This window comes from Coregonus lavaretus (assembly GCF_964263955.1).
Source record: "Coregonus lavaretus genome assembly, chromosome: 4".
In the NCBI taxonomy this organism is placed as follows: domain Eukaryota; kingdom Metazoa; phylum Chordata; class Actinopteri; order Salmoniformes; family Salmonidae; genus Coregonus; species Coregonus lavaretus.
Genome location: NC_139991.1, coordinates 5,162,270 through 5,183,609, shown reverse-complemented (window position 1 = coordinate 5,183,609; position 21,340 = coordinate 5,162,270). Strand labels below are relative to the sequence as shown.

At 42.9% G+C, this 21,340-nt stretch overlaps 1 protein-coding gene across 1 annotated transcript; it reads left to right on the top strand.

Annotated features, from left to right (window-relative positions):
- Positions 1–458: 458 nt before the first annotated feature.
- On the top strand, positions 459–16,374 carry LOC311127110 (semaphorin-7A-like). The gene is made up of 14 exons (XM_084158873.1): positions 459–704; positions 9,915–10,054; positions 10,604–10,651; positions 10,766–10,867; positions 10,961–11,054; positions 11,149–11,256; positions 11,369–11,511; positions 11,748–11,926; positions 12,350–12,458; positions 12,590–12,761; positions 13,601–13,716; positions 14,488–14,633; positions 15,503–15,579; positions 15,710–16,374. Exons 1-14 carry the CDS (start codon positions 575–577, stop codon positions 16,072–16,074), a joined length of 1,929 nt encoding a protein of 642 aa, XP_084014999.1. The 5' UTR covers positions 459–574; the 3' UTR covers positions 16,075–16,374.
- Positions 16,375–21,340: the final 4,966 nt, after the last annotated feature.

Sequence of the window (21,340 nt, the reverse complement as noted above, 5' to 3'; positions counted from 1 at the left end):
CCTGTTTGTGCGCTTGTGTTTTCGCCTACGTGCGGAGCTTTTGCCTCAGGGCAGTTATTTCGTGTTTGTTTTGCTGTGCATCACTAAAGTCTGTTGGACTAACGTACTGCGTCCTGCGCCTGATTCCACTCACACCCACCTACATCTACCTTGACAGAAGTTCATGTATTATATTCTGTGCACCTGGGTCGGAAGAGAGTAAGAGACTACTGTTTAGTCTATACTAGTGTAGCCTTCTCTGAATTTAGGCTACATAATATGCACATCTAGCGGGTAGGAATTCGCACCTATAGGGGCCAATAGAAGGTTCTCAAAAAGTAAAGACATCGCTTCGCATAAAGTACGATACAAATCAAGTGCGTAGTCTATCAAAAATATTACTGAGCTCACTACAGAGCAATTAAGCTACTTTTAGGCTACTGTACCTGTTTCCCCAAGTGGAAATGAAGGCAGAGAGAAAGAGACGTATCTCTGATGAAGTTGAAGAGTGAAGACTAGACGGAAGACCCGACTGTATAGACACCAACCTTGTGTTGTAGCATAGGCTAAAACAACGCGCCTACAGTTTCAAGTAATGAATTGCGGAGAGCCTCAGAGAAGCGTGAGTCCGCTCATCCTCTATGCAGTCTTTTTAGGACAATTATTTTTTTCGCTGAATGCTTCGGACTTTACCCACAAACCGAGGGTGACATTGACAGAAAAAGGTAAAGTAATCTTTTTATTTTAAATCATTAGTACAATTATTGAATGATGACAGCAGGGGTTGAATGATTAGGCATATTAGGAGTTGATTTATATTCAATACTAAAATATCTAGAGGAAAAGTGTATTGAGTCCACAATAGCCAAAAGGACCGGACTCTCTATCACGTTCCTCTCATGATTTGGAACTGTGCTATCAAAGACCAGACTGGTCTCATAGACTAGATGTAACATAGTAAAAGTAAATCCGGGGCACTGAAATTAGTACGTTTTATATGTTATGTTTCGTATGGTTACATAAGACAGAAGGTTACTTAAGGCAGAAAAAAATGAGGGTGGGTGGATGTATAACGCGAATGCCTAGCAACCCAAAGGTTGCATCTTCAAATCTCATTACAGACAACTTTAGCATTTTAGCAACTTTGCAACTACTTACTACTTTTTAGCTACTTTGAAACTACTTAGCATGTTAGCTAACCCTTCCCCTAACCTTAACCCTTTTAGCTAACCCTTCCCCTAACCTTAACCCTTTAACCTAACTCCTAACCCTAACCTCTAGCCTAGTTAACGTAAGCTAACATTAGCTTTAGCCACCTAGCCACCGTTAGCTAACGTTAGCCACTACGGGGCGGCAGGTAGCTTAGTGGTTAAGAGCGTTGTGCCAGTTATCGAAAGGTCGCTGGTTCTAATCCCCGAGCCGACTAGGTGAAAAATCTGCCGATGTGCCCTTGAGCAAGGCACTTAACCCTAATTGCTCATGTAAGTCGCTCTGGATAAGAGCGTCTGCTAAATGACGTATATGTATATGTATATGTACAACTTGGAATTTGTAACATATCATATGTTTTGAAATTCGTAAGAAGTTGTATATTTAGCAAATTCATAACATATTGGACAATTGCAAACTGTAGCATATTGTACGAATTGGAATTTGTAACATATCATACAAATTGAAATTCATAACATATCATACGAAATGGATGATAGAAATCCACAAATTAATACATACCATACCAAACGTAACATATTAAATGGAGTGTCTCGGAGTTACGTACAGAATAATACGAAATGCTCTGAGACCACGTTGCATAGACAGTATAGTACCAAAGATTTGTATATCTAAACCAAGAAAGACCATAGACCTTCGTTTCAAATGGGAACAAATGAGTCATAGTGGGTAGAACAAACATGGAGGTGGGCAGAGCCAAGCACGAGCTAGCAAGATCCTATTGGTGCGTTCTAGCATGGGGATGCGCATACTTCCATTAGGGAATGCCTACTCTGTGATGTGCGCGTGTGCTATAACTCAATTTGCCTTTGCGCTCCTTCGAAACAAAGCTATTTTTTAAAACTTTGGCAAAGAGTAAAGTCTACAAAACATAGTCCACTCTGTTCGTAACATATTCTAGTTTTGGGAACAGAAAATTGTATTGAGATCAAATGTTTCATTGATGAGAAAATTAGCAGAATTTCGGCCAACATGCATATCATTCCATCTTCTCCCACTGCTTATTTTTTTATGGTGGGTGGGGGAAGAAGGATTACTTTATACTTTTCCAGGTATTCCATAAAGAGGTAGGGTTTCAAGTGTCTCGGGAAGGTGGTCAGTGACTCCACTGTCCTGGCATCGTGGGGGAGCTTGTTCCACCATTGGGGTGCCAGAGCAGCGAATAGCTTTGACTGGGCTGAGCGGGAACTGTGCTTCCGTAGAGGTAGGGGAGCTAGCAGGCCAGAGGTGGATGAACGTAGTGCCCTCGTTTGGGTGTAGGGTCTGATCAGAGCCTGAAGGTAAGGAGGTGCCGTTCCCCTCACAGCTCCGTAGGCAAGTACCATGGTCTTGTAGTAGATGCGAGCCTCAAATGGAAGCCAGTGGAGTGTGCGGAGGAGCGGGGTGACATGAGAGAACTTGGGAAGGTTGAACACCAGACGGGCTGCAGCGTTCTGGATAAGTTGTAGGTGTTTACTGGCACAGGCAGGGAGCCCAGCCAACAGCGAGTTGCAGTAATCCAGACGGGAGATGACAAGTGCCTCGATTAGGACCTGTGCCGCTTTCTGTGTAAGGTAGGGTCGTACTCTGCAAATGTTGTTGCGCATGGACCTGCAGGATCGGGTCACCGCTTTGATGTTAGCGGAGAACGACAGGGTGTTGTCCAGGGTCACGCCAAGGTTCTTTGCACTCTGGGAGGAGGACACAATGGAGTTGTCAACTGTGATGGCGAGATCATGGAGCGGGCAGTCCTTCCCCGGGAGGAAGAGCAGCTCCGTCTTGCCGAGGTTCAGCTTGAGGTGGTGATCCGACATCCACACTGATATGTCTGCCAGACATGTAGAGATGCGATTCGCCACCTGGTTATCAGAAGGGGGAAAGGAGAAGATTAATTGTGTGTCGTCTGCGTAGCAATGATAGGAGAGACCATGTGATGATATGACAGAGCCAAGTGACTTGGTGTATAGAGAGAATAGGAGAGGGCCTAGAACTGAGCCCTGGGGGACACCAGTGGTGAGAGCACGTGGTGCGGAGACAGATTCTCGCCACGCCACCAGGTAGGAGCGACCTGTCAGGTAGGACGCAATCCACGAGTGAGCAGCGAGCACTTGTAGGCGATGTCATGGCGACGTTGGCTAGCTAAACTCATGCGTAGAACACGTCATCGAGTCTAACGGTCATCTGCAGGCCGTCAAATCAAAGGCACTCCTTCGATATAAAGTTGTTTTTGACAGAATTTAAAATGTGTCATTTTGTCACTTTCACAAGGTTGGAGTAATAACATGTTCAACTACTTAAAGACATTTCACTTCTCTCATTGACTTCTCAAACCCCAAACCACAGCATGGTCTTCTTGGTCTGTTTCTTCTTCTTCTTCTTCAATGAGGTTTAACGGCAGTTGGCATCCAATTTGTTGCATTACAACTCCCTTATATTTTGCTTGAAAAATAAAATAAAATAAAGAAATACCCTACCATCTAACACTACACTCACAAATTCAAAATTATTATTAATAATTATCACCACCCTTCTCCACTATTTATATATATATTCATTCCTACCTCATGCCCTCAACCTGAAATGATGGGACATCACCACTTAACACTCCCTGTAACTCTTCTGATGTCAAGTCTCGCACACCCAAATACCTTTCTGCAGCTGCCACCACAACCTCAATTTTCTTCGACTTGCGTTCCATCCCTGCAGTACAATTAATAACCATTGCTATTACCGCTAAAAATCTAATCTTACTGAAACATATATCACTTGTTGGCCTATCCCTCTGTACTGGTACAAATCTACTACTCTCACCACTCCCCCCTTGAACCCTCTTCCTCTACTTTCTTCACTGCCTCAGCATATGACAACTTCTTCACTACTCTTACCCTGGAAACCTCAACCTGCTTCTCTCACACGGGACATTTCTGATCCCCAGCCCCATGGCCACCCCTACAATTAGCACATACCATTATTTTCCCCAATGCTACACATTCCTTTGTTTCATGCCCTTCTACACACTTCTCACACCTTGGAACCTCCCTCCAACATACTGCTGCCACATGCCCATGTCACCTGTAACATCGTAATGTATTCGGCACATAAACTTGTACAGGATAACCTATATATCCTAACTTCACTTTGTCAGGTAAAGACTCAACTTCAAAACTCAAAAGAACAGACAATGACTCTTCTGTTTCCCCACTCTCGCCACCCTGTTTGCATCGCACCAAACGACGAGCATCACAAACACCGGGAATCTTCCCCATCAGTTGGTCCACATTTACATTTACTGCTACCCCAGTAATCACTCCTTTCAATGGCGCCCTTTTCTTGAGAGCGAAACAATTCACAATTCTTTCCCCCATTTGTTTAACTCTGAGCGCCTTCTCCCTCTGCCCAACAGAAACACAAACAATTATCACTAGACCACTTCTGGTTACCCTCACCGATTCCACTATACCCAACGCTTTTTTCACCCATCTTGAAACCACAAATGGATCAGCCAAAAGGCAAGGGTTCAGTTTTTCCAAAAACTTCACTCCTACTGTCACAGACTCATCTTTATCCTGACCCTCTGTGCAAGCCTCTGGCTCCGAGTACTTCACCACACCTACCACCTCCGATACTTCACCCTCATTCACTTCCATTTCTCCTCCTGTCTTCAGCTCACTTTGCTTACATTTCCTACCATTCTTCTTTACCAAACCTGCTCCCTTTTTCCCGCTATTTCTTCCAGACTCAAGCTCACAATCTTCCTCCCTCTCTCTCTTAGACCTCCTCTGCCTCTCTTTTTCCTTTCATTCCCCCTCCGCCATCCAAGTATACATCTCCTTATCCCACAGCTGTCTGTTAAGACATTGTTTTTCCTCCACCTTCAGCCACAAACTAGCTAGACCTGCACGCTGTGAAAGACAGCGTCTCTCCTTGAGCCTCTCCAAACCGTTTTGTCCAACCGTCCTTGGTCTGTTTCGCAATGTTGCATCTCTGGGTTTAGAAACTCTGTGGTGCTATGCCGGAATGTGAAAAATATGTCGTTGTACTCATAATCATCCCGAATCGAGAAGATTGAAATAATGCTTGTTTTTAATTAAACTGCCGTTTTTCGCCAGCATGCTAGGCTAGCTAATGCAATAGCAGCCCATTGGATTCCATTAAAATGCGACGCCTAGAGTTGGGGTGAGTAGCTACCGGAAGTGTTGTTGAATCCAATGGGTTGCTTTAGCATTAGCTAGCCTAGCATGGTGACGAAAATGGCAGTTTAATTCAAAACCAGCAGTATTTCAATCTTCTCGATTCACCTTTCATAATTTCGTGATGATTAGAAGTATAACGATATATTCCATCCCTGGATTGAGGTACGTTTTCCCAGCCATATACCGCACTGGGCTCTGGCTGTCCACAGGCTGTCCACATTTTGGCATAGCACAGACCCGTCGCCAGACCTCAGTCTTAAGGGGGGCATATGAAATGCATGGGAGGGCAGGGCACAATTATTATTAAATCAAATCAAATCAAATCACATTTTATTGGTCACATGCGCCGAATACAACAGGTGCAGACATTACAGTGAAATGCTTACTTACAGCCCTTAACCAACAGTGCATTTATTTTAAACAAAAAAGTAAGAATAAAACAACAACAAAAAAAGTGTTGAGAAAAAAAGAGCAGAAGTAAAATAAAGTGACAGTAGGGAGGCTATATATACAGGGGGGTACCGTTGCAGAGTCAATGTGCGGGGGCACCGGCTAGTTGAGGTAGTTGAGGTAATATGTACATGTGGGTAGAGTTAAAGTGACTATGCATAAATACTTAACAGAGTAGCAGCAGCGTAAAAAGGATGGGGTGGGGGGGCAGTGCAAATAGTCCGGGTAGCCATGATTAGCTGTTCAGGAGTCTTATGGCTTGGGGGTAGAAGCTGTTGAGAAGTCTTTTGGACCTAGACTTGGCACTCCGGTACCGCTTGCCGTGCGGTAGCAGAGAGAACAGTCTATGACTAGGGTGGCTGGAGTCTTTGACAATTTTGAGGGCCTTCCTCTGACACCGCCTGGTATAGAGGTCCTGGATGGCAGGAAGCTTTGCCCCAGTGATGTACTGGGCCGTACGCACTACCCTCTGTAGTGCCTTGCGGTCAGAGGCCAAGCAGTTGCCATACCAGGCGGTGATGCAACCAGTCAGGATGCTCTCGATGGTGCAGCTGTAGAATTTTTTGAGGATCTGAGGACCCATGCCAAATCTTTTTAGTCTCCTGAGGGGGAATAGGCTTTGTCGTGCCCTCTTCACGACTGTCTTGGTGTGTTTGGACCATGATAGTTCGTTGGTGATGTGGACACCAAGGAACTTGAAGCTCTCAACCTGTTCCACTACAGCCCCGTCGATGAGAATGGGGGCGTGCTCAGTCCTCTTTTATTTCCTGTAGTCCACAATCATCTCCTTTGTCTTGGTCACGTTGAGGGAGAGGTTGTTGTCCTGGCACCACATGGCCAGATCTCTGACCTCCTCCCTATAGGCTGTCTCATCGTTGTCGGTGATCAGGCCTACCACTGTTGTGTCGTCGGCAAACTTAATGATGGTGTTGGAGTCGTGCCTGGCCATGCAGTCATGGGTGAACAGAGAGTACAGGAGGGGACTGAGCACGCACCCCTGAGGGGCCCCCGTGTTGAGGATCAGTGTGGCAGATGTGTTGTTACCTACCCTTACCACCTGGGGGCGGCCCGTCAGGAAGTCCAGGATCCAGTTGCAGAGGGAGGTGTTTAGTCCCAGGATCCTTAGCTTAGTGATGAGCTTAGAGGGCACTATGGTGTTGAATGCTGAGCTGTAGTCAATGAATAGCATTCTCACGTAGGTGTTCCTCTTGTCCAGGTGGGAAAGGGCAGTGTGGAGTGCGATAGAGATTGCATCATCTGTGGATCTGTTGGGGCGGTATGCAAATTGGAGTGGGTCTAGGGTTTCTGGGATTATGCTGTTGATGTGAGCCATGACCAGTCTTTCAAAGCACTTCATGGCTACAGACGTCAGTGCTACGGGTCGGTAGTCATTTAGGCAGGTTATCTTAGAGTTCTTGGGCACGGGGACTATGGTGGTCTGCTTGAAACATGTTGGTATTACAGACTCAGTCAGGGACATGTTGAAAATGTCAGTGAAGACACTTGCCAGTTGGTCAGCACATGCTCGGAGTACACGTCCTGGTAATCCGTCTGGCCCTGCGGCCTTGTGAATGTTGACCTGCTTAAAAGTCTTACTCACATCGGCTACGGAGAGCGTGATCACATAGTCATCCGGAACAGCTGGTGCTCTCATGCATGCTTCAGTGTTGCTTGCCTCGAAGCGAGCATAGAAGTGGTTTAGCTCGTCTGGTTAGCCTACAGTACGTATATTTAATAATACATTCCCTCAAGTGGGGGGGGGGGGGGGGGCACAAGCATTTTTGGGGGTGGGCCCGGCCCCCTATGGCCCGCCCATAGCGACGGGTGTGGCATAGCACCGTTCCGACTCAAGGGAGAGAAATTAAAGAGAGTAGGATCCTTTTTGCGCTTCTCCAAAAGTACAAGAACATGAACCATATTTCTTACCTTTGTCATTAGACAACTCTGGTAAGGAACAAAAACAATTCATACTCATACAAGCCTACATTAATACTGAGCTTGAACATTTAATTTGGAATGTACGTGCGATATCATACAGCCCTTCACAGTGGTGAGATAAAGGGATAGTAGGCCTATAATAATATGGAAATCTGCTATGCTACGGTAAAGATAGAAGGATAAACTCATCTGGCACAACATTAACTCTATTCAAATTCGGTCACTGGTTACCTTCTTTTATTTAACTCTGACAATATCAGTATACACTGTGTGTACAAAACATTAGGAACACCTGCTCTTTCCATGACATAGACTGACCAGGTGAAAGCTATGATCCCTTATTGATGTCACTTGTTAAATCAATCAGTGTAGATGAAGGGGAGGAGACAGGTTAAAGAAGGAATTTTAAGCATTGAGACAATTGAGACATGGATTGTGTATATGTGCCATTCAGAGGGTGAATGGGCAAGAAAAATATGTATGTGTCTTTAAACGGGGTATGGTAGTAGATGCCAGGCGCACCGGTTTGTGTCAAGAACTGCAATGCTGCTTGGTTTTTCACAATCAACAGTTTCCTGTGTGTATCATAAATTGTCCACCACCCAAAGGACATCCAGCCAACTTGACACAAATGTGGGAAGCATTGGCGTCAACATGGGCCAGCATCCCTGTGGAACACTTTCGACAGCTTGTAGAGTCCATGCCCTGGCCGATTGAGGCTGTTCTGAGGGCAAAAGGGGGTGCAACTCAATATTAGGAAGGTGTTCCTAGTATTTTGTACACTCAGTGTTCACTACATGACCAACGGTATGTGGACACCTGCTTGTCGAACATCTCATTCCGAAATCATGGGCATTAATATGGAGTTAGTCCCTGCTTTGCTGCTCCAGACCTCTGGGAAGGCTTTCCACAAGATGTTGGAACATTGCTGCGGGGACTGGCTCGCAGTCGGCTTTCCAATTCATCCCAAAGGTGTTCGATGGGGTTGAGGTCAGGGCTCTGTGCAGGGCAGTCAAGTTCTTCCACACCGATCTCGACAAAACATTTATTTATGGACCTCGCTTTGTGCACGGGGGCATTGTCATGTTGAAACAAGAAAGGGCCTTCCCCAAACTGTTGCCACAAAGTTGGAACCACAGAATCATCTAGAATGTCATTGTATGCTGTAGCGTTAAGAATTCCTTTCACTGGAACTAAGGGGCCTAGCCCGATCCATGAAAAACAGCCCCAGACCATTATTCCTCCTCCACCAAACTTTACAGTTGGCACTATGCATTCGGGCAGGTAGTGTTCTCCTGGCATCCGCTAAACCCAGATTTTTCCGTCGGACTGCCAGAAGGTGAAGCGTGATTCATCACTCCAGAGAACACGTTTCCACTGCTCCAGAGTCCATTGGCGGCGAGCTTTACACCACTCCAGCCGACGCTTGGCATTGCACATTGATGATCTTAGGCTTGTGTGCGGCTTCTCGGCCATGGAAACCCATTTCATGAAGCTCCCAATGTTCTTGGGCTGACGTTGCTTCCAGAGGCAGTTTGGAACTTAGTAGTGAGTGTTGCAACCAAGGACAGACCATTTCTATGCGCTACGTGCCTCAGCACTCGGCGGTCCCGTTCTGTGAGCTTGTGTGGCCTAGCACTTCACGGCTTAGCCGTTGTTGCTCCTAGACGTTTCCACTTCACAATAACAGCACTTACAGTTGACCGGGGCAGCTCCAGCAGGGCAGAAATTTGACAAACTGACTTGTTGGAAAGGTGGCATCCTATGACGGTGCCACGTTGAAAGTCACTGAGCTCTTCAGAAAGGCCATTCTACTGCCAATGTTTGTCTATGGAGATTTTATGGCTGTGTGCTCGGTTTTATATACCCGGTGTGGCTGAAATAGACGAATCCACTAATTTAAAGGGGTGTCCATATCCTTTTGTATATATAGTGTATGTGGCCCATGAGGGATTCAAACCCACAATCCAGGTGTTGCCTGTACCTTGCTTCTAAACCCACTTAGCCAATGGAATCATGGTTTCCAAGAAGTCTTCCTAGTTCCAGAAGTTCCAGAGTGTAATCTCAATGAGCACAGTTTATGCGTGAACACATCTCCAGTCCAGTCATATGTTTACTTAATGATTTATATCTCTGTGTCCTCAGATGTGAGCTTCCTAAGAATCCATCTGTCTGGGAATAACAACCATATAAAGTTCCTGCAGGGCCCTCAAGACAACATAGTATACGCTGCAGGCCATAGAAACATGTTCCAGACAGACTTCCACAGTTTGACCTCTATAAAGGTTGTATGACTGAGTTACTTGTGTATTGTGTTGCTTTATATTGATTTAGCTCTATTCAGGTCGTGCTCTAAGTAGGATTGTCCAATTCAGTTGCTGTAATGTAATTGATGGTAATAACAGAGGGAGGGTTATTGATATTGTTACAGTAAATATTTAGCTAAACAGTCCTTCCCCTCTTACATACTGTAGACTAGATTATGTTGAAAAGGATGTATTGAACATTGTATTCTACATGTACAGATGTAGGATCTTAATTTGATCACTCTTATGTTGCTGAGAATTTTACTGCACATCAGGAAATGCAAACTTGTAGTATATTCAAGGTTTAAAAAGGGTTTTAAAGTTAGTAATTTCCACTTTAAAATATCACATTATTTGCCCTAACGAAAAATGTATCAACGCCTTCAAAAAATGTCCATTAATTATATAATCCACATAATAATTCACATGTCCTGTTGCTGCATGAGTATTTTCCTGCTGTATTAAACTGTCTCAAATTAAGATCCTACATCTGTACCTGTACAATATTTTTAATGATTGCCTTTGCAGCGTCCTGTGTTTGGAGAGGGATGTAGAAGTAATGATCCCGCATCACCAGTGAGTATCTGAGAAGATGAGAGGATGTTGGTTTTATAGTACAGTTCATTACTAAAGTTGCACATAGAATAATTTGCATACAACGATGTAACACAGTTCTGTTTTGTACTTCAGGACTGTCACTATAACATCACTGTTTTACACAAGACTAAAGATCCAAACCAACTGTTCCTGTGTGGAACCAATGGACAACAACAGACATTGTGCTGTTACATGGTATGGGACATACTTTTCATTATATAAGTATACATGACTTTTCATGGTACCATTTTGCCATTGGCGTGTTGACACAAAACTATTCCACTGCAGAACCCATCAGACGACCCGTTTAACTGCACTCGATCCAAGGGCATCCAAAACATTAAACAACACATAAATGAAAGCGAGCCATCGCTCCTCATTGGTGAGGAAAATGTCTCATTGGAAATCATTACTCTATAATATGACCTAATGTTCATGACTGGTTTGGTTATTGAGCTAATGTGTTGTGTCTCCAGGTTCTGCTGAAGTAGAGGAATTCTACACCACTCACTCAGGCACAGAGGGTTCCGTGGGGATCCACAGGTTTGGGAAGAACAGACTATGGACAGAAAAAAGTGGAACAGGTATGGATCAGGGTGAGAGAACAAGACGTGGCCTGACATTGTTTTGTTTAGTACTGTATATCTGATCAGACTGTCCATTGAATTTAATGATTTATCCTGTTATTTTCCCTAGAACAGAGATATGTGAGTTTGGTGGCTAGTGGACAGAGAGAGGATAATCTGCAGGACAGACTATACGCCTTCTACATAGAGAAGACCCGAGACCCGAGTTTGGACTCTGATCTCTGGGTTTCCCGGGTTGCTCAAGTCTGCATGGTAAGCACTACATACATGAATGTAGAACATGAATCATGCCTTCACTGTATGTAATCACCAGTGCTGCAGTTTAGTTCAGAAAATATTTGTAGATCTTTCATATGTGGCACCAACTCCATTTCTGCCCATTTAAGCCCTTAATTAAGACTATTTTCATTGGGGGGCTCCTTTAAGTGGTGTGTGCACTTGCCCACTGTGATTATCTTAGCATGTCCGTGGTTGGATGTGTGTTCCAGGCCGATCTTGGAGGACCTAAGTCCTATCTGCAGTTCAGGTGGACCTCCAAGTTGAGTACCAGGCTCTTCTGTGGAGACCATGACAGCAGGCTGTACTTCACCCAGCTAGTGGACATGAACACTGTTCTGGGAGACAGGTGGCAGGATACCAGGGTCTACGCACTCTTCAGGAATGGCTGGTAGGACGACATACTGTAGATAGATCATAATGGACCTTAGTAACATACACAAATCAGCAATAGCAACACAACAGGCTCTGGGAGCAGGGACTCATAGTACAGTTTATGACATGACGTTGCAGTGCCGTTAAGAAAAAAAATCTAATTTGAAAGATAAAACATCGAAGTGAAAGTGACATAAGGAGTTTTAACGATTAAGAAAACCAAAATGTCGTACTCTTTGTTTTGTTTTTATCACATGGAAGTTTGGGTTGTGCTTCCCCTCTTTAAATGTAACTTGGTTACAGTTCATATTCCTTTTCTGATCTCGAGAGTCATCTGATCTTCTGACCTTTACTGAAAGCAGATGTTGTGAAACATTGTGAAAGAGATCTTTAGTAAGGGGTATAGTTGAAACTTGCTGAGCTCTGTGTCTATCCCTAGGGGTATGAGTGCTGTATGTGTCTACACCATAGCAGATATTGACCGCATCTTTAAAACGTCCAACTTCAAGGGACACACAGGGCCCGTTACAAACCCACGACCTGGGGAGGTATGCTCAACAATATACTCAACTTTCTAGTCAGCTCTACTCCTTTACTCTGTATGTCTACAATATTGGACTGTATTCTGTGTATATCTTTGTATGTTGAAGTATACATAAAAGTGTCCATCCTCTTGTAGTGTGTTAAAGACAGCACTAAACTCCCAATGGAAGTCCTGAAGATGGTGGACAAGCATTCAGAGATGGAGGAGTGGGTCACCAGTGGGCCTCTCCTGGTCACTCACCGCCATTACCACCACATCCGCATGGATAGAGTCCAAGACAAATGGAATGTCCTGTTTCTGTCTCTAGGTGAGAAGTTTTGATCTCTAGATGATGAATCACAAATGATCAGTCTGAAAGGAATGACGGGAAACCTTAGCCTTCGGAGATGTTTGGAGACCTTTAACATACACCTCTTATGACCCTGCAGCAAGTGATGATAGGGAGCTGTATCGTGTTTATGTACAGTATAATTATAGGAATGTGGATGAGATGAGAAAATGTCCATCTTATAATCACACCAGTTTCAAGAGACAGAGGCTTTCAGAAGGTTGAAATAATATTGACCATTCATGGTACTAGAGGGTGTAAAGTGACACTTTTTTTCACGCTGACTGACTGACACTGATCTTTTGTAAGGTGTAAAAAAAAGGCCTGTCTGAACAGTTTATTTTGAACTTTAAAAAAGAGAAGTAACTAAGTGGAAGTATAGTCTTATCACACTGTGCTAGGAAACCAGAGTTCATTTCCCATCATTGCACTCAAATTGGCACACAGAGACTTCAACCCTAACTCGAGATTCACACCTGCACAACAGTTTGTAGGGTGTGCTTAGTGTCAGAGAAATACAACCCAGACATGAGACTGATGAATGTAATTGAAGTACAGTATCAGAAGCATTACTGTAGCAATAGTCATAGATAGTCATAGATATGTATCCTCAGGGTGAGTCTATGCCCCACCATGCATCTGTACTGTGAGTGGTGTAATATATTACTGGAGGATGTCTCAACGTTATGATGAAACATTTAAAGGACTGTTGACATTTCTTACCCACACCTTTTTTTTGTAATGTTTGACTCTCACTCATATCCTCAATGATCGATGACTGCTGTTTGACACTGGCTGTGTGTGTGTGTCTACACTAGAGAATGGAGGGATTCATAAGGTTCTGGAGAGGGATGGTCAGGCCTTCGTCATCGCTGAGTTACAACCTTTTAACTACAGGGCACACATCCTCAGTATGATGTTACACTCCTCAACGGTGAGTCAAGGAACACAGCCCACACAGAAACCTCCCCATTGAGATCCAACAGTGGTAGCAATGTAGTAATAAAACATGGAGTGGAATAGACAATAGTCAAAGAGATCCCTTTCATACCATGTTTTAACATGTGGATCAGTTATTTGATCACGGCTGAACGTTTGATGATTCAACTACAGATGTTGTTGTCCTTTAAAATGCATTCCGTCTGCATATCATTTGATGGCATTGGGATTTAGTTTAATAATAAGTATTGGCCACAGGTTTAAAATTGCATGCCTCATTCAAATACACAGAATGTTGTAGGCTGTTACGTAATATCCATCTCCAATGCGCCCACATCGGAAGGTGGTTTCCAAAATCCGACCACACTTTGTCCCAGAGGTCTGAACGGGAGGAGAGAGACAATAGACAGGAACAACTGCAACCATAACAACTATATTTATATCTCTATAATAATATTGTAGAAGAAGTGGTGTTCTAATTGTAAGCCAGTAACTTTCTTCTGCAGTCAACAGTCATTGTTCCAGTATTCCCTACAATATTAGAATAAAGGGTTCCAAAAGGGTTCTTCGGCTGTCCCCATAGGAGAACCCTTTTTGGTTCCACATAGAACTCTTTTGGGTTCCATGTAGAACTCTCTGTGTAAATAGTTCTACATGGAACTCAAATGGGTTCTGCCTGGAACCAAAAAGGGTTCTTCAAGGGGTTATTCTATTAGGTTCTAGATAGCTCCTTTTTTTCTAATGTTCTTGTGGTGTTGTGTTCCAGGCAAAGCTGTATGTGGCCTCCAGCAAAGAGCTGGTTCAGATTGACCTGGGCAGCTGTGATCAGTATGGAGCCCAGTGTGAAGACTGTGTTTTGGCCAGAGACCCTTACTGCGGCTGGGACGGCCATCGCTGCACCACAGCTACAAAGTAAGACCAAGCACAGCCTGCTTTCAGCTTATAGCATCCGCTGTATAGATATTTAATGGTAGTGATTTGAAAATAGATTTCTCATTAATGGTTATCAACATATTGGTTTCCTCTCTGTGGTTTCCTGTGAGCCTTATACAGTTTTGTTGTAACACTTCATAGTGTTTGTCAAAAATGCAAATATAGAGTGGTGCATTAGTTTGGACATTATGCTAGACCTTATTTTCCATCAGTTCAGCTCAACATGGCCAGAGGTAGTTTTTCCAGAATGATGTATACACACATGGCCCTTGTTCAAACAAATGTGGTGTCAGATGAGGCCATGAAAACAAACTAAATGTACTTCAAACAAATGTGGTGTCAGATGAGGCCATGAAAACAAACAAAATGTACTTCAAACAAATGTGGTGTCAGATGAGGCCATGAAAACAAACAAAATGTACTTCAAACAAATGTGGTGTCAGATGAGGCCATGAAAGCAAACAAAATATACTTCATTTGATTAAACGTGACATACTTACAAGTATGTCTGCAGTGTGTGTCAGAGGAAAATGTTAGTTCACTTCCTCACTCTGATCCCCACCTGCTGTTAAAAAGTATACTACACTTCCTCCTCTACACTCCCCCCAAACATGCACACACGCTACACACACACGATACTACACACCACCTTGTCGTGTAGTCAAATGCTCTATGCTCCGTTGGTGTGATACTATGTGGTTTCAGTACAGCTCCTCTGTTTCAAAGAACTATCTCTCTGCCAACCACAAGGTAGACACCCTACACCCTACTGTACAATAAACCGGTACATTTGCTGGTTGAGTTGCTGGTTGAGACTCCTTAACTCATATATGCTTGTCTTTTTACAGTGATACAATTCAGGATGTGGAGAACGGGAACCATCAGGTATGCAGCAACATATCCAGAGGATTTACTGCAAGTAAAGGTGTGTAGTGTGTTACAGCCATCCTTGTACAAATACAAACCCCTTATTATGACCAAGTACTATAATAAAGGATGGAAACCATCCACAATGGTTAGCTATGGGAGTCTAAAAAGCAATGTTTTGCTCTTAGTTTACTTTCCAGGGTCATCAGTTGGTGCTGTAGATGGAATCAGAGTTCCTCTATCTTCAAAGTACTTCCTCCATTGCCCAACCTTGTCCAGCCACGCTGAGTACAGCTGGAGGCACCATGGCAACACCACAGCAACGCCGTGCATCTCCACAAAGTCAGAGGACCAATGTCTCCTGCTAATAGAGAGCATGGGCCCTGAGCAGCAGGGAACATACAGCTGTGTGTCTGAGGAGAGGGGCTACCGCAGGACCCTGGTGCAGTACCAGTTACAGCTGGACAGGGGGGTCACAGGCCTGGCCTCTCACCACCTACCCTTTCCTGGTCTGGGTCTGGTACTACTACTGGTCCTGACTTTGCTCTGCTAGCATCAGCTCTATGGACTATCACCCCAGCCCTATGACCGAGCTGACTTGACTTGGACATGCCTGTCAAAAAACTGAACGCTGTAGAAGTTAAAGCAACTGCACTTGTGTTGAGTTAAGGATTTATCTGGAGGAATTGGCCTCGTGTTTAATTATCGTGCTATGTTTTCTAATATGAAACTTTGCAGGAGTTTGAAATATTTTATGTGACAATCTGAATGTTCAGTATATTGCAAAAACAGACAAATACTTTTTTAATTTAATGTTACATTTTAGAAATATATATTTTTTACTTAACTTTTAAGTTTCTTGCTAACAGCATTATACTTGTAAATATATATATATATTTTTTGATGTATTACTTATTTATATGTATTATTAAATGATTAATATATAATTAGAGTGAGCTACAAAGGTATTGGGAGAGTGACACATGTTTTGTTGTTTGTACTCCAGGAAATGATACAATGACTATGAGGTTAAAGTGCAGGGGGACGGGGGACGGGGACGAGGCTGGCTGGCTATGATATTTGTGCGTCTGTAACTTTCTCACTCATCATTATTCACGATTAATTCAGGACTATCTGTAATCATCGTAGAATCAACATGAATGTAGAAGTGTTTAGATACATATTCTTATGTACAATAAAAGTGACTCCAATATCCAAAGTGATGGAGTACAGAGCCAAAACAACAAAAAAGCCCAAGCTGTAATGATATCTCTAGGGAAAGATAGTGTTGTTTTTTTTAGATACAGTGCAGTGAAAAATTATTTGCCCCCTTTCTGATTTTCTCTATTTTTTATACTGAATGTTATCAGATCTTCAACCAAAACCTAATATTAGATAAAGGGAACCTGAGTTTATAAATAACCAAAACAATGTATACTTATTTAATTTAATTAACAAAGGTATGCAACACCCAATTCCCCTGTGTGAAAAAGTAATTGCACCCTTACACTCAATAACTGGTTGTGTCACCTTTAGCTGCAATGACTGCAACAAAATGCTTCCTGTAGTTGTTGATCAGTCTCTCACATCGCTGTGGAGGAATTTTGGCCCAATCTTGCATGCAGAACTGCTTTAACTCAGCGACATTTGTGGGTTTTCAAGCATGAACTGCTCATTTCAAGTCCTGCCACAACATCGCAATAATTTTTCACACAGGGGCATTGGGTGTTGCATTACTTTGTTTATTAAATAAGTATGTAATTGTTGTTATTTGTTCACTCAGGTTCCCTTTATCTAATATTAGGTTTTGGTTGAAGATCTGATAACATTCAGTATAAAAAATATGCAAAATTAGAGAGAATTTGAAAGGGGGCAAATACTTTTTCACGGCACTGTATCTGTGCTATCCACACTGCTGACTTAATGCTTAGATCTCTGTGGTGTAACAGATGGAAAGGTTTGAGTTGAGTTGGAGTACGTGTGAACATGAGTCAGACATTGAGGAGTGAAAGATGAGTGTTATTATAGGCTACCCCAACTTTTTCTGTTTCCTATTTCTATCATGCTAAATATTAGCCACTATCAGTATCGACCACCAGTAGGCCTAATAACTTACAATTTACTGTTAGTTCCCTTCAGTTGGTATAGCCTACATTATCATTCTATTTAATTACATTGTTTTGTTTACCTTCATTTGCTTCCTCTGTAAACGCGATCACGGCCATGTGGTTGTTGATGAGGATCATTAGTAACAGTTGATAATATAAAATAAATACATGTAGGCTAATTAAATCGTTATGGAGCTGAGCGCAGACCAAACCATATAACAGTTTGAACCTGACACATGGTGCAATACTTGGCCGTGGTTAGTACAGGCAATAGATGAGGGTATAGCCTACTATTACACACTATTATCCCTATTGTAATTCTATGTACACTAATATTCCAACATTACCATGGGTTAAAGAATGTGGCAATTTTCAGAATTCATCAAACCACTATTTTTTATTCATCAAACCTGTTTTTTATGATTCATACATACTTTCATAACCCCAAAATGTGCCTAAATAAGAGTATTTTTTTAATCTACCAGTTGGTGTTGAAACAGAGACTAATATGTCTTTCCCTATTTTCCTTATTCGTTCTCTCGATGTATTCTAGCTTGTCACAAAATTCTAATTAAAGGTACACCGTATTTAAAGGGATGGCTTAAGAAAAATGTACTGAAAACCCTGTTGAATGAAAACTCCATGAAAAAATCTGTTGGCCAGCAACTGGTAGGGTTTTCCGCAGTTGAATTACATGTATTCTGCACACACAAGGGAACCACGCCTACAAAGCCCACTATGCACCTTAATAAGATAAGTCTGAATACCAACTACTGATAAGTGCGTAGGGAAGGCGTGAGTAAGAAAGGCGTAAAGTCTGAATCGGGCCCATTGTGAAGAAATACCAGAAAATGTTTGAGGGTTATCCACCGATACTTAAATCTTATGACACCTCTCACTGTGAGAGCCATCTATGAGCAGGCTTAATCCATGCTTGAGTAACAGACAGTTTAGGTGAGTGTAGCAAAATAGGTCTCAGCTGGCACATGGTCTTTATGGAACGTTATCATATGAAGTGGGGGAAGCGGTTAGTATTCAGGAACTCCTTATGTTTTTACACAGACAAAATGTTATCAACTATTTTCATGCCTCATTCCTGCGCTTATGAGTCCATTTCTCTCACTAATCTCTACGGTGCAGCTGCTGAGACATGGCTCCAAGTCCTGTATCATTCATGTGCCAGTGAAAATGTACAGTACCAGTCAAAACTTTGGACACACCTACTCATTCAAGTGTTTTTCTTTATTTTTACTATTTTCTATGTTGTAGAATAATAGTGAAGACATTAAAACTATGAAATAACACATATGGAATCATGTAGTAACCAAAAAAGTGTTAAACAAATCAAAATGTACTTTATATTGCAGATACTTCAAAGTAGCCACCCTTTGCCTTGATGACAGCTTTGCACACTCTTGGCATTCTCTCAACCAGCTTCATGAGGTGATCACCTGGAATGCATTTCAATTAACAGGTGTGCTTTGTTAAAAGTTAATTTGTGGAATTTCTTTCCTTCTTAATGCGTTTGAACTAATCAGTTGTGTTGTGACAAGGTAGGGGTGGTATACAGAAGATAGCCCTATTTGGTAAAAGACCAAGTCCATATCATGGCAAGAACAGCTCAAATAAGCAAAGATAAACAACAGTCCATCATTACTTTAAGACATGAAGGTCAGTCAATTTGGAAAATTTCAATAACTTTTAAAGTTTTCAAGTGCACTCGCAAAAACCATTAAGCGCTATGATGAAACTGGCTCTCATGAGGACTGCCACAGGAAAGGAAGACCCAGAGTTACCTCTGTTGCAGAGGATAAGTTCATTAGAGTTACTAGCCTCAGAAATTGCAGCCCAAATAAATGCTTCACAGAATTAAAGTAACAGACACGTCTCAACATCAACTGCTCAGAGGAGACTGCGTAAATCAGGCCTTCATTTACATTTTAGTCATTTAGCAGACACTCTTATCAAGAGCAACTTACAGTTAGTGAGTACATAAAAAAAAATTCATGGTCGAATTGCTGCAAAGAAACCACTACTAAAGGACACCAATAATAAGAAGAGACTTGCTTGGGCCAAGAAACATGAGCAATGTACATTAGACCGGTGGAAATCTGTCCTTTGGTCTGATGAGTCCAAATTTGAGATTTTTGGTTCCAACCGCCGTGTCTTTGTGAGACGCAGAGTAGGTGAACGGATTATCTCCGAATGTGTGGTACCCACTGTGAAGCATGGAGGAGGAGGTGTGATGGTGTGGGGGTGCTTTGCTGGTGACACTGACAGTGATTTATTTAGAATTCAAGGCACACTTAACCAGCATGGCTACCACAGCATTCTGCACGAAATGTGAATTATTATGTGGAATATAATTTTTTTGGGACATTTTTGTAGGGGTTGATACATTTTTTGTTAGGGTAAATCAAGTCTGACATTATAAAGTGAAATGACAAAGTTTGGAAGCCTTTCTCAACCTTGAATACACTACAAGTTTCCATTTCCTGCTGAGCCTATTAAGATAATACCGTACATCTGTACATGGGATCAAAGTCTATATGAACAAGCATTACAGTAACCTACTATTAGAACAATATAAATTATCAACAGTGAACCATCAGATGGGAGAGGGAGTCAGTACCTTCCAGGTTCTTGGTTAACAGGACCTGTATGAGCAGCCAGATGAAGAGGAGGACCACGACACCCTCGATCATCCCCTTGCAGCAGAAGAATAGTACAGACTGCCATACAGTCCTCTTCCTCCAGGTGATAAGGCATGGTGACACCTGCTGGGGAGCCAGCTCTGTAACACTGTAAGTCTATGGAGAGGTGTCACTGGCAGCCTCACACTGATGGTGCCTCTTTAGTCTTCTGTAGGCCCCTTCCTCTTCTTCAGCCAGTTGAGTTCTGGTCATTTATGTCAGACACCTACAGTATAAGACCCCCAGCCTCTCACTCCTGTAGTCACCCCTTTTTCCCTCTTAGCTTAGAGGAGTTGTCCATTTGGAGGGTATTCAATGGTTTTCCCAGCTAAATTAAAAAAATGTTTTAAGAGCAAAAAGTGATCCAGAGATTGTGATACAGAATGATCCAATAATCCTCACATTATGCTCTGACAAGCTTCAACAAAAAATGGCAATGACTTCTTTTCAAAGTCCACAAAGCAGTTAGTTTGACTGACCCATGCTGAGTTGCTCCATTCCACAGCTGAAACGATGTCTCATTCAGTGAAGTGGCAGGTACTCCGGGCCATTATGGCGATGCGATGTGGATATCTCGATGACTTCTCAACAATACCCTCTTTCTATTCTGTAATCTCTTCAGGACAGTAATCCCTTCTCCCTTGCAGAGAGGGGGAGGCTGGTGGGGTGGTGTAGGCACGCTACCTGTGAGCCAAGTGTCAGTGAAGAGAGGTTTGTTCATCCTGCAGTTTTTATCTCTGGCCAGGTTTCTCACATAGCTGCAGTCTTGTCCCAGCTCCCAACTCTCCCCACTCCATTCCCAATACACACACACGATCAGCACAATTCCCCCTCCCTTTCTTTTGTGACCTGCAAGCTGTCACTTCCATTAGCAAGTTCCCGGTCTGCAGACTGCAGAGCTGTACCCTTACTCACTCTGCTGCAAACTGCCTGCACACACACTTTCTCACTGCCATTCAGAGAAGCAGTGAAATCTTCAATGGCCGATGGCCAGCATTTAGATTGCATTCAGTGTTCA

Bases quoted from the DNA above. Each gene is read 5' to 3' on its own strand.
- LOC311127110 (XM_084158873.1), top strand. From the start codon at position 575: ATGAATTGCGGAGAGCCTCAGAGAAGCGTGAGTCCGCTCATCCTCTAT. The intron at 705-9,914 runs GTAAAGTAATCT...CTGTGTCCTCAG, and splicing joins GGTGACATTGACAGAAAAAG to ATGTGAGCTTCCTAAGAATC. The intron at 11,927-12,349 runs GTAGGACGACAT...GTCTATCCCTAG, and splicing joins GCACTCTTCAGGAATGGCTG to GGGTATGAGTGCTGTATGTG.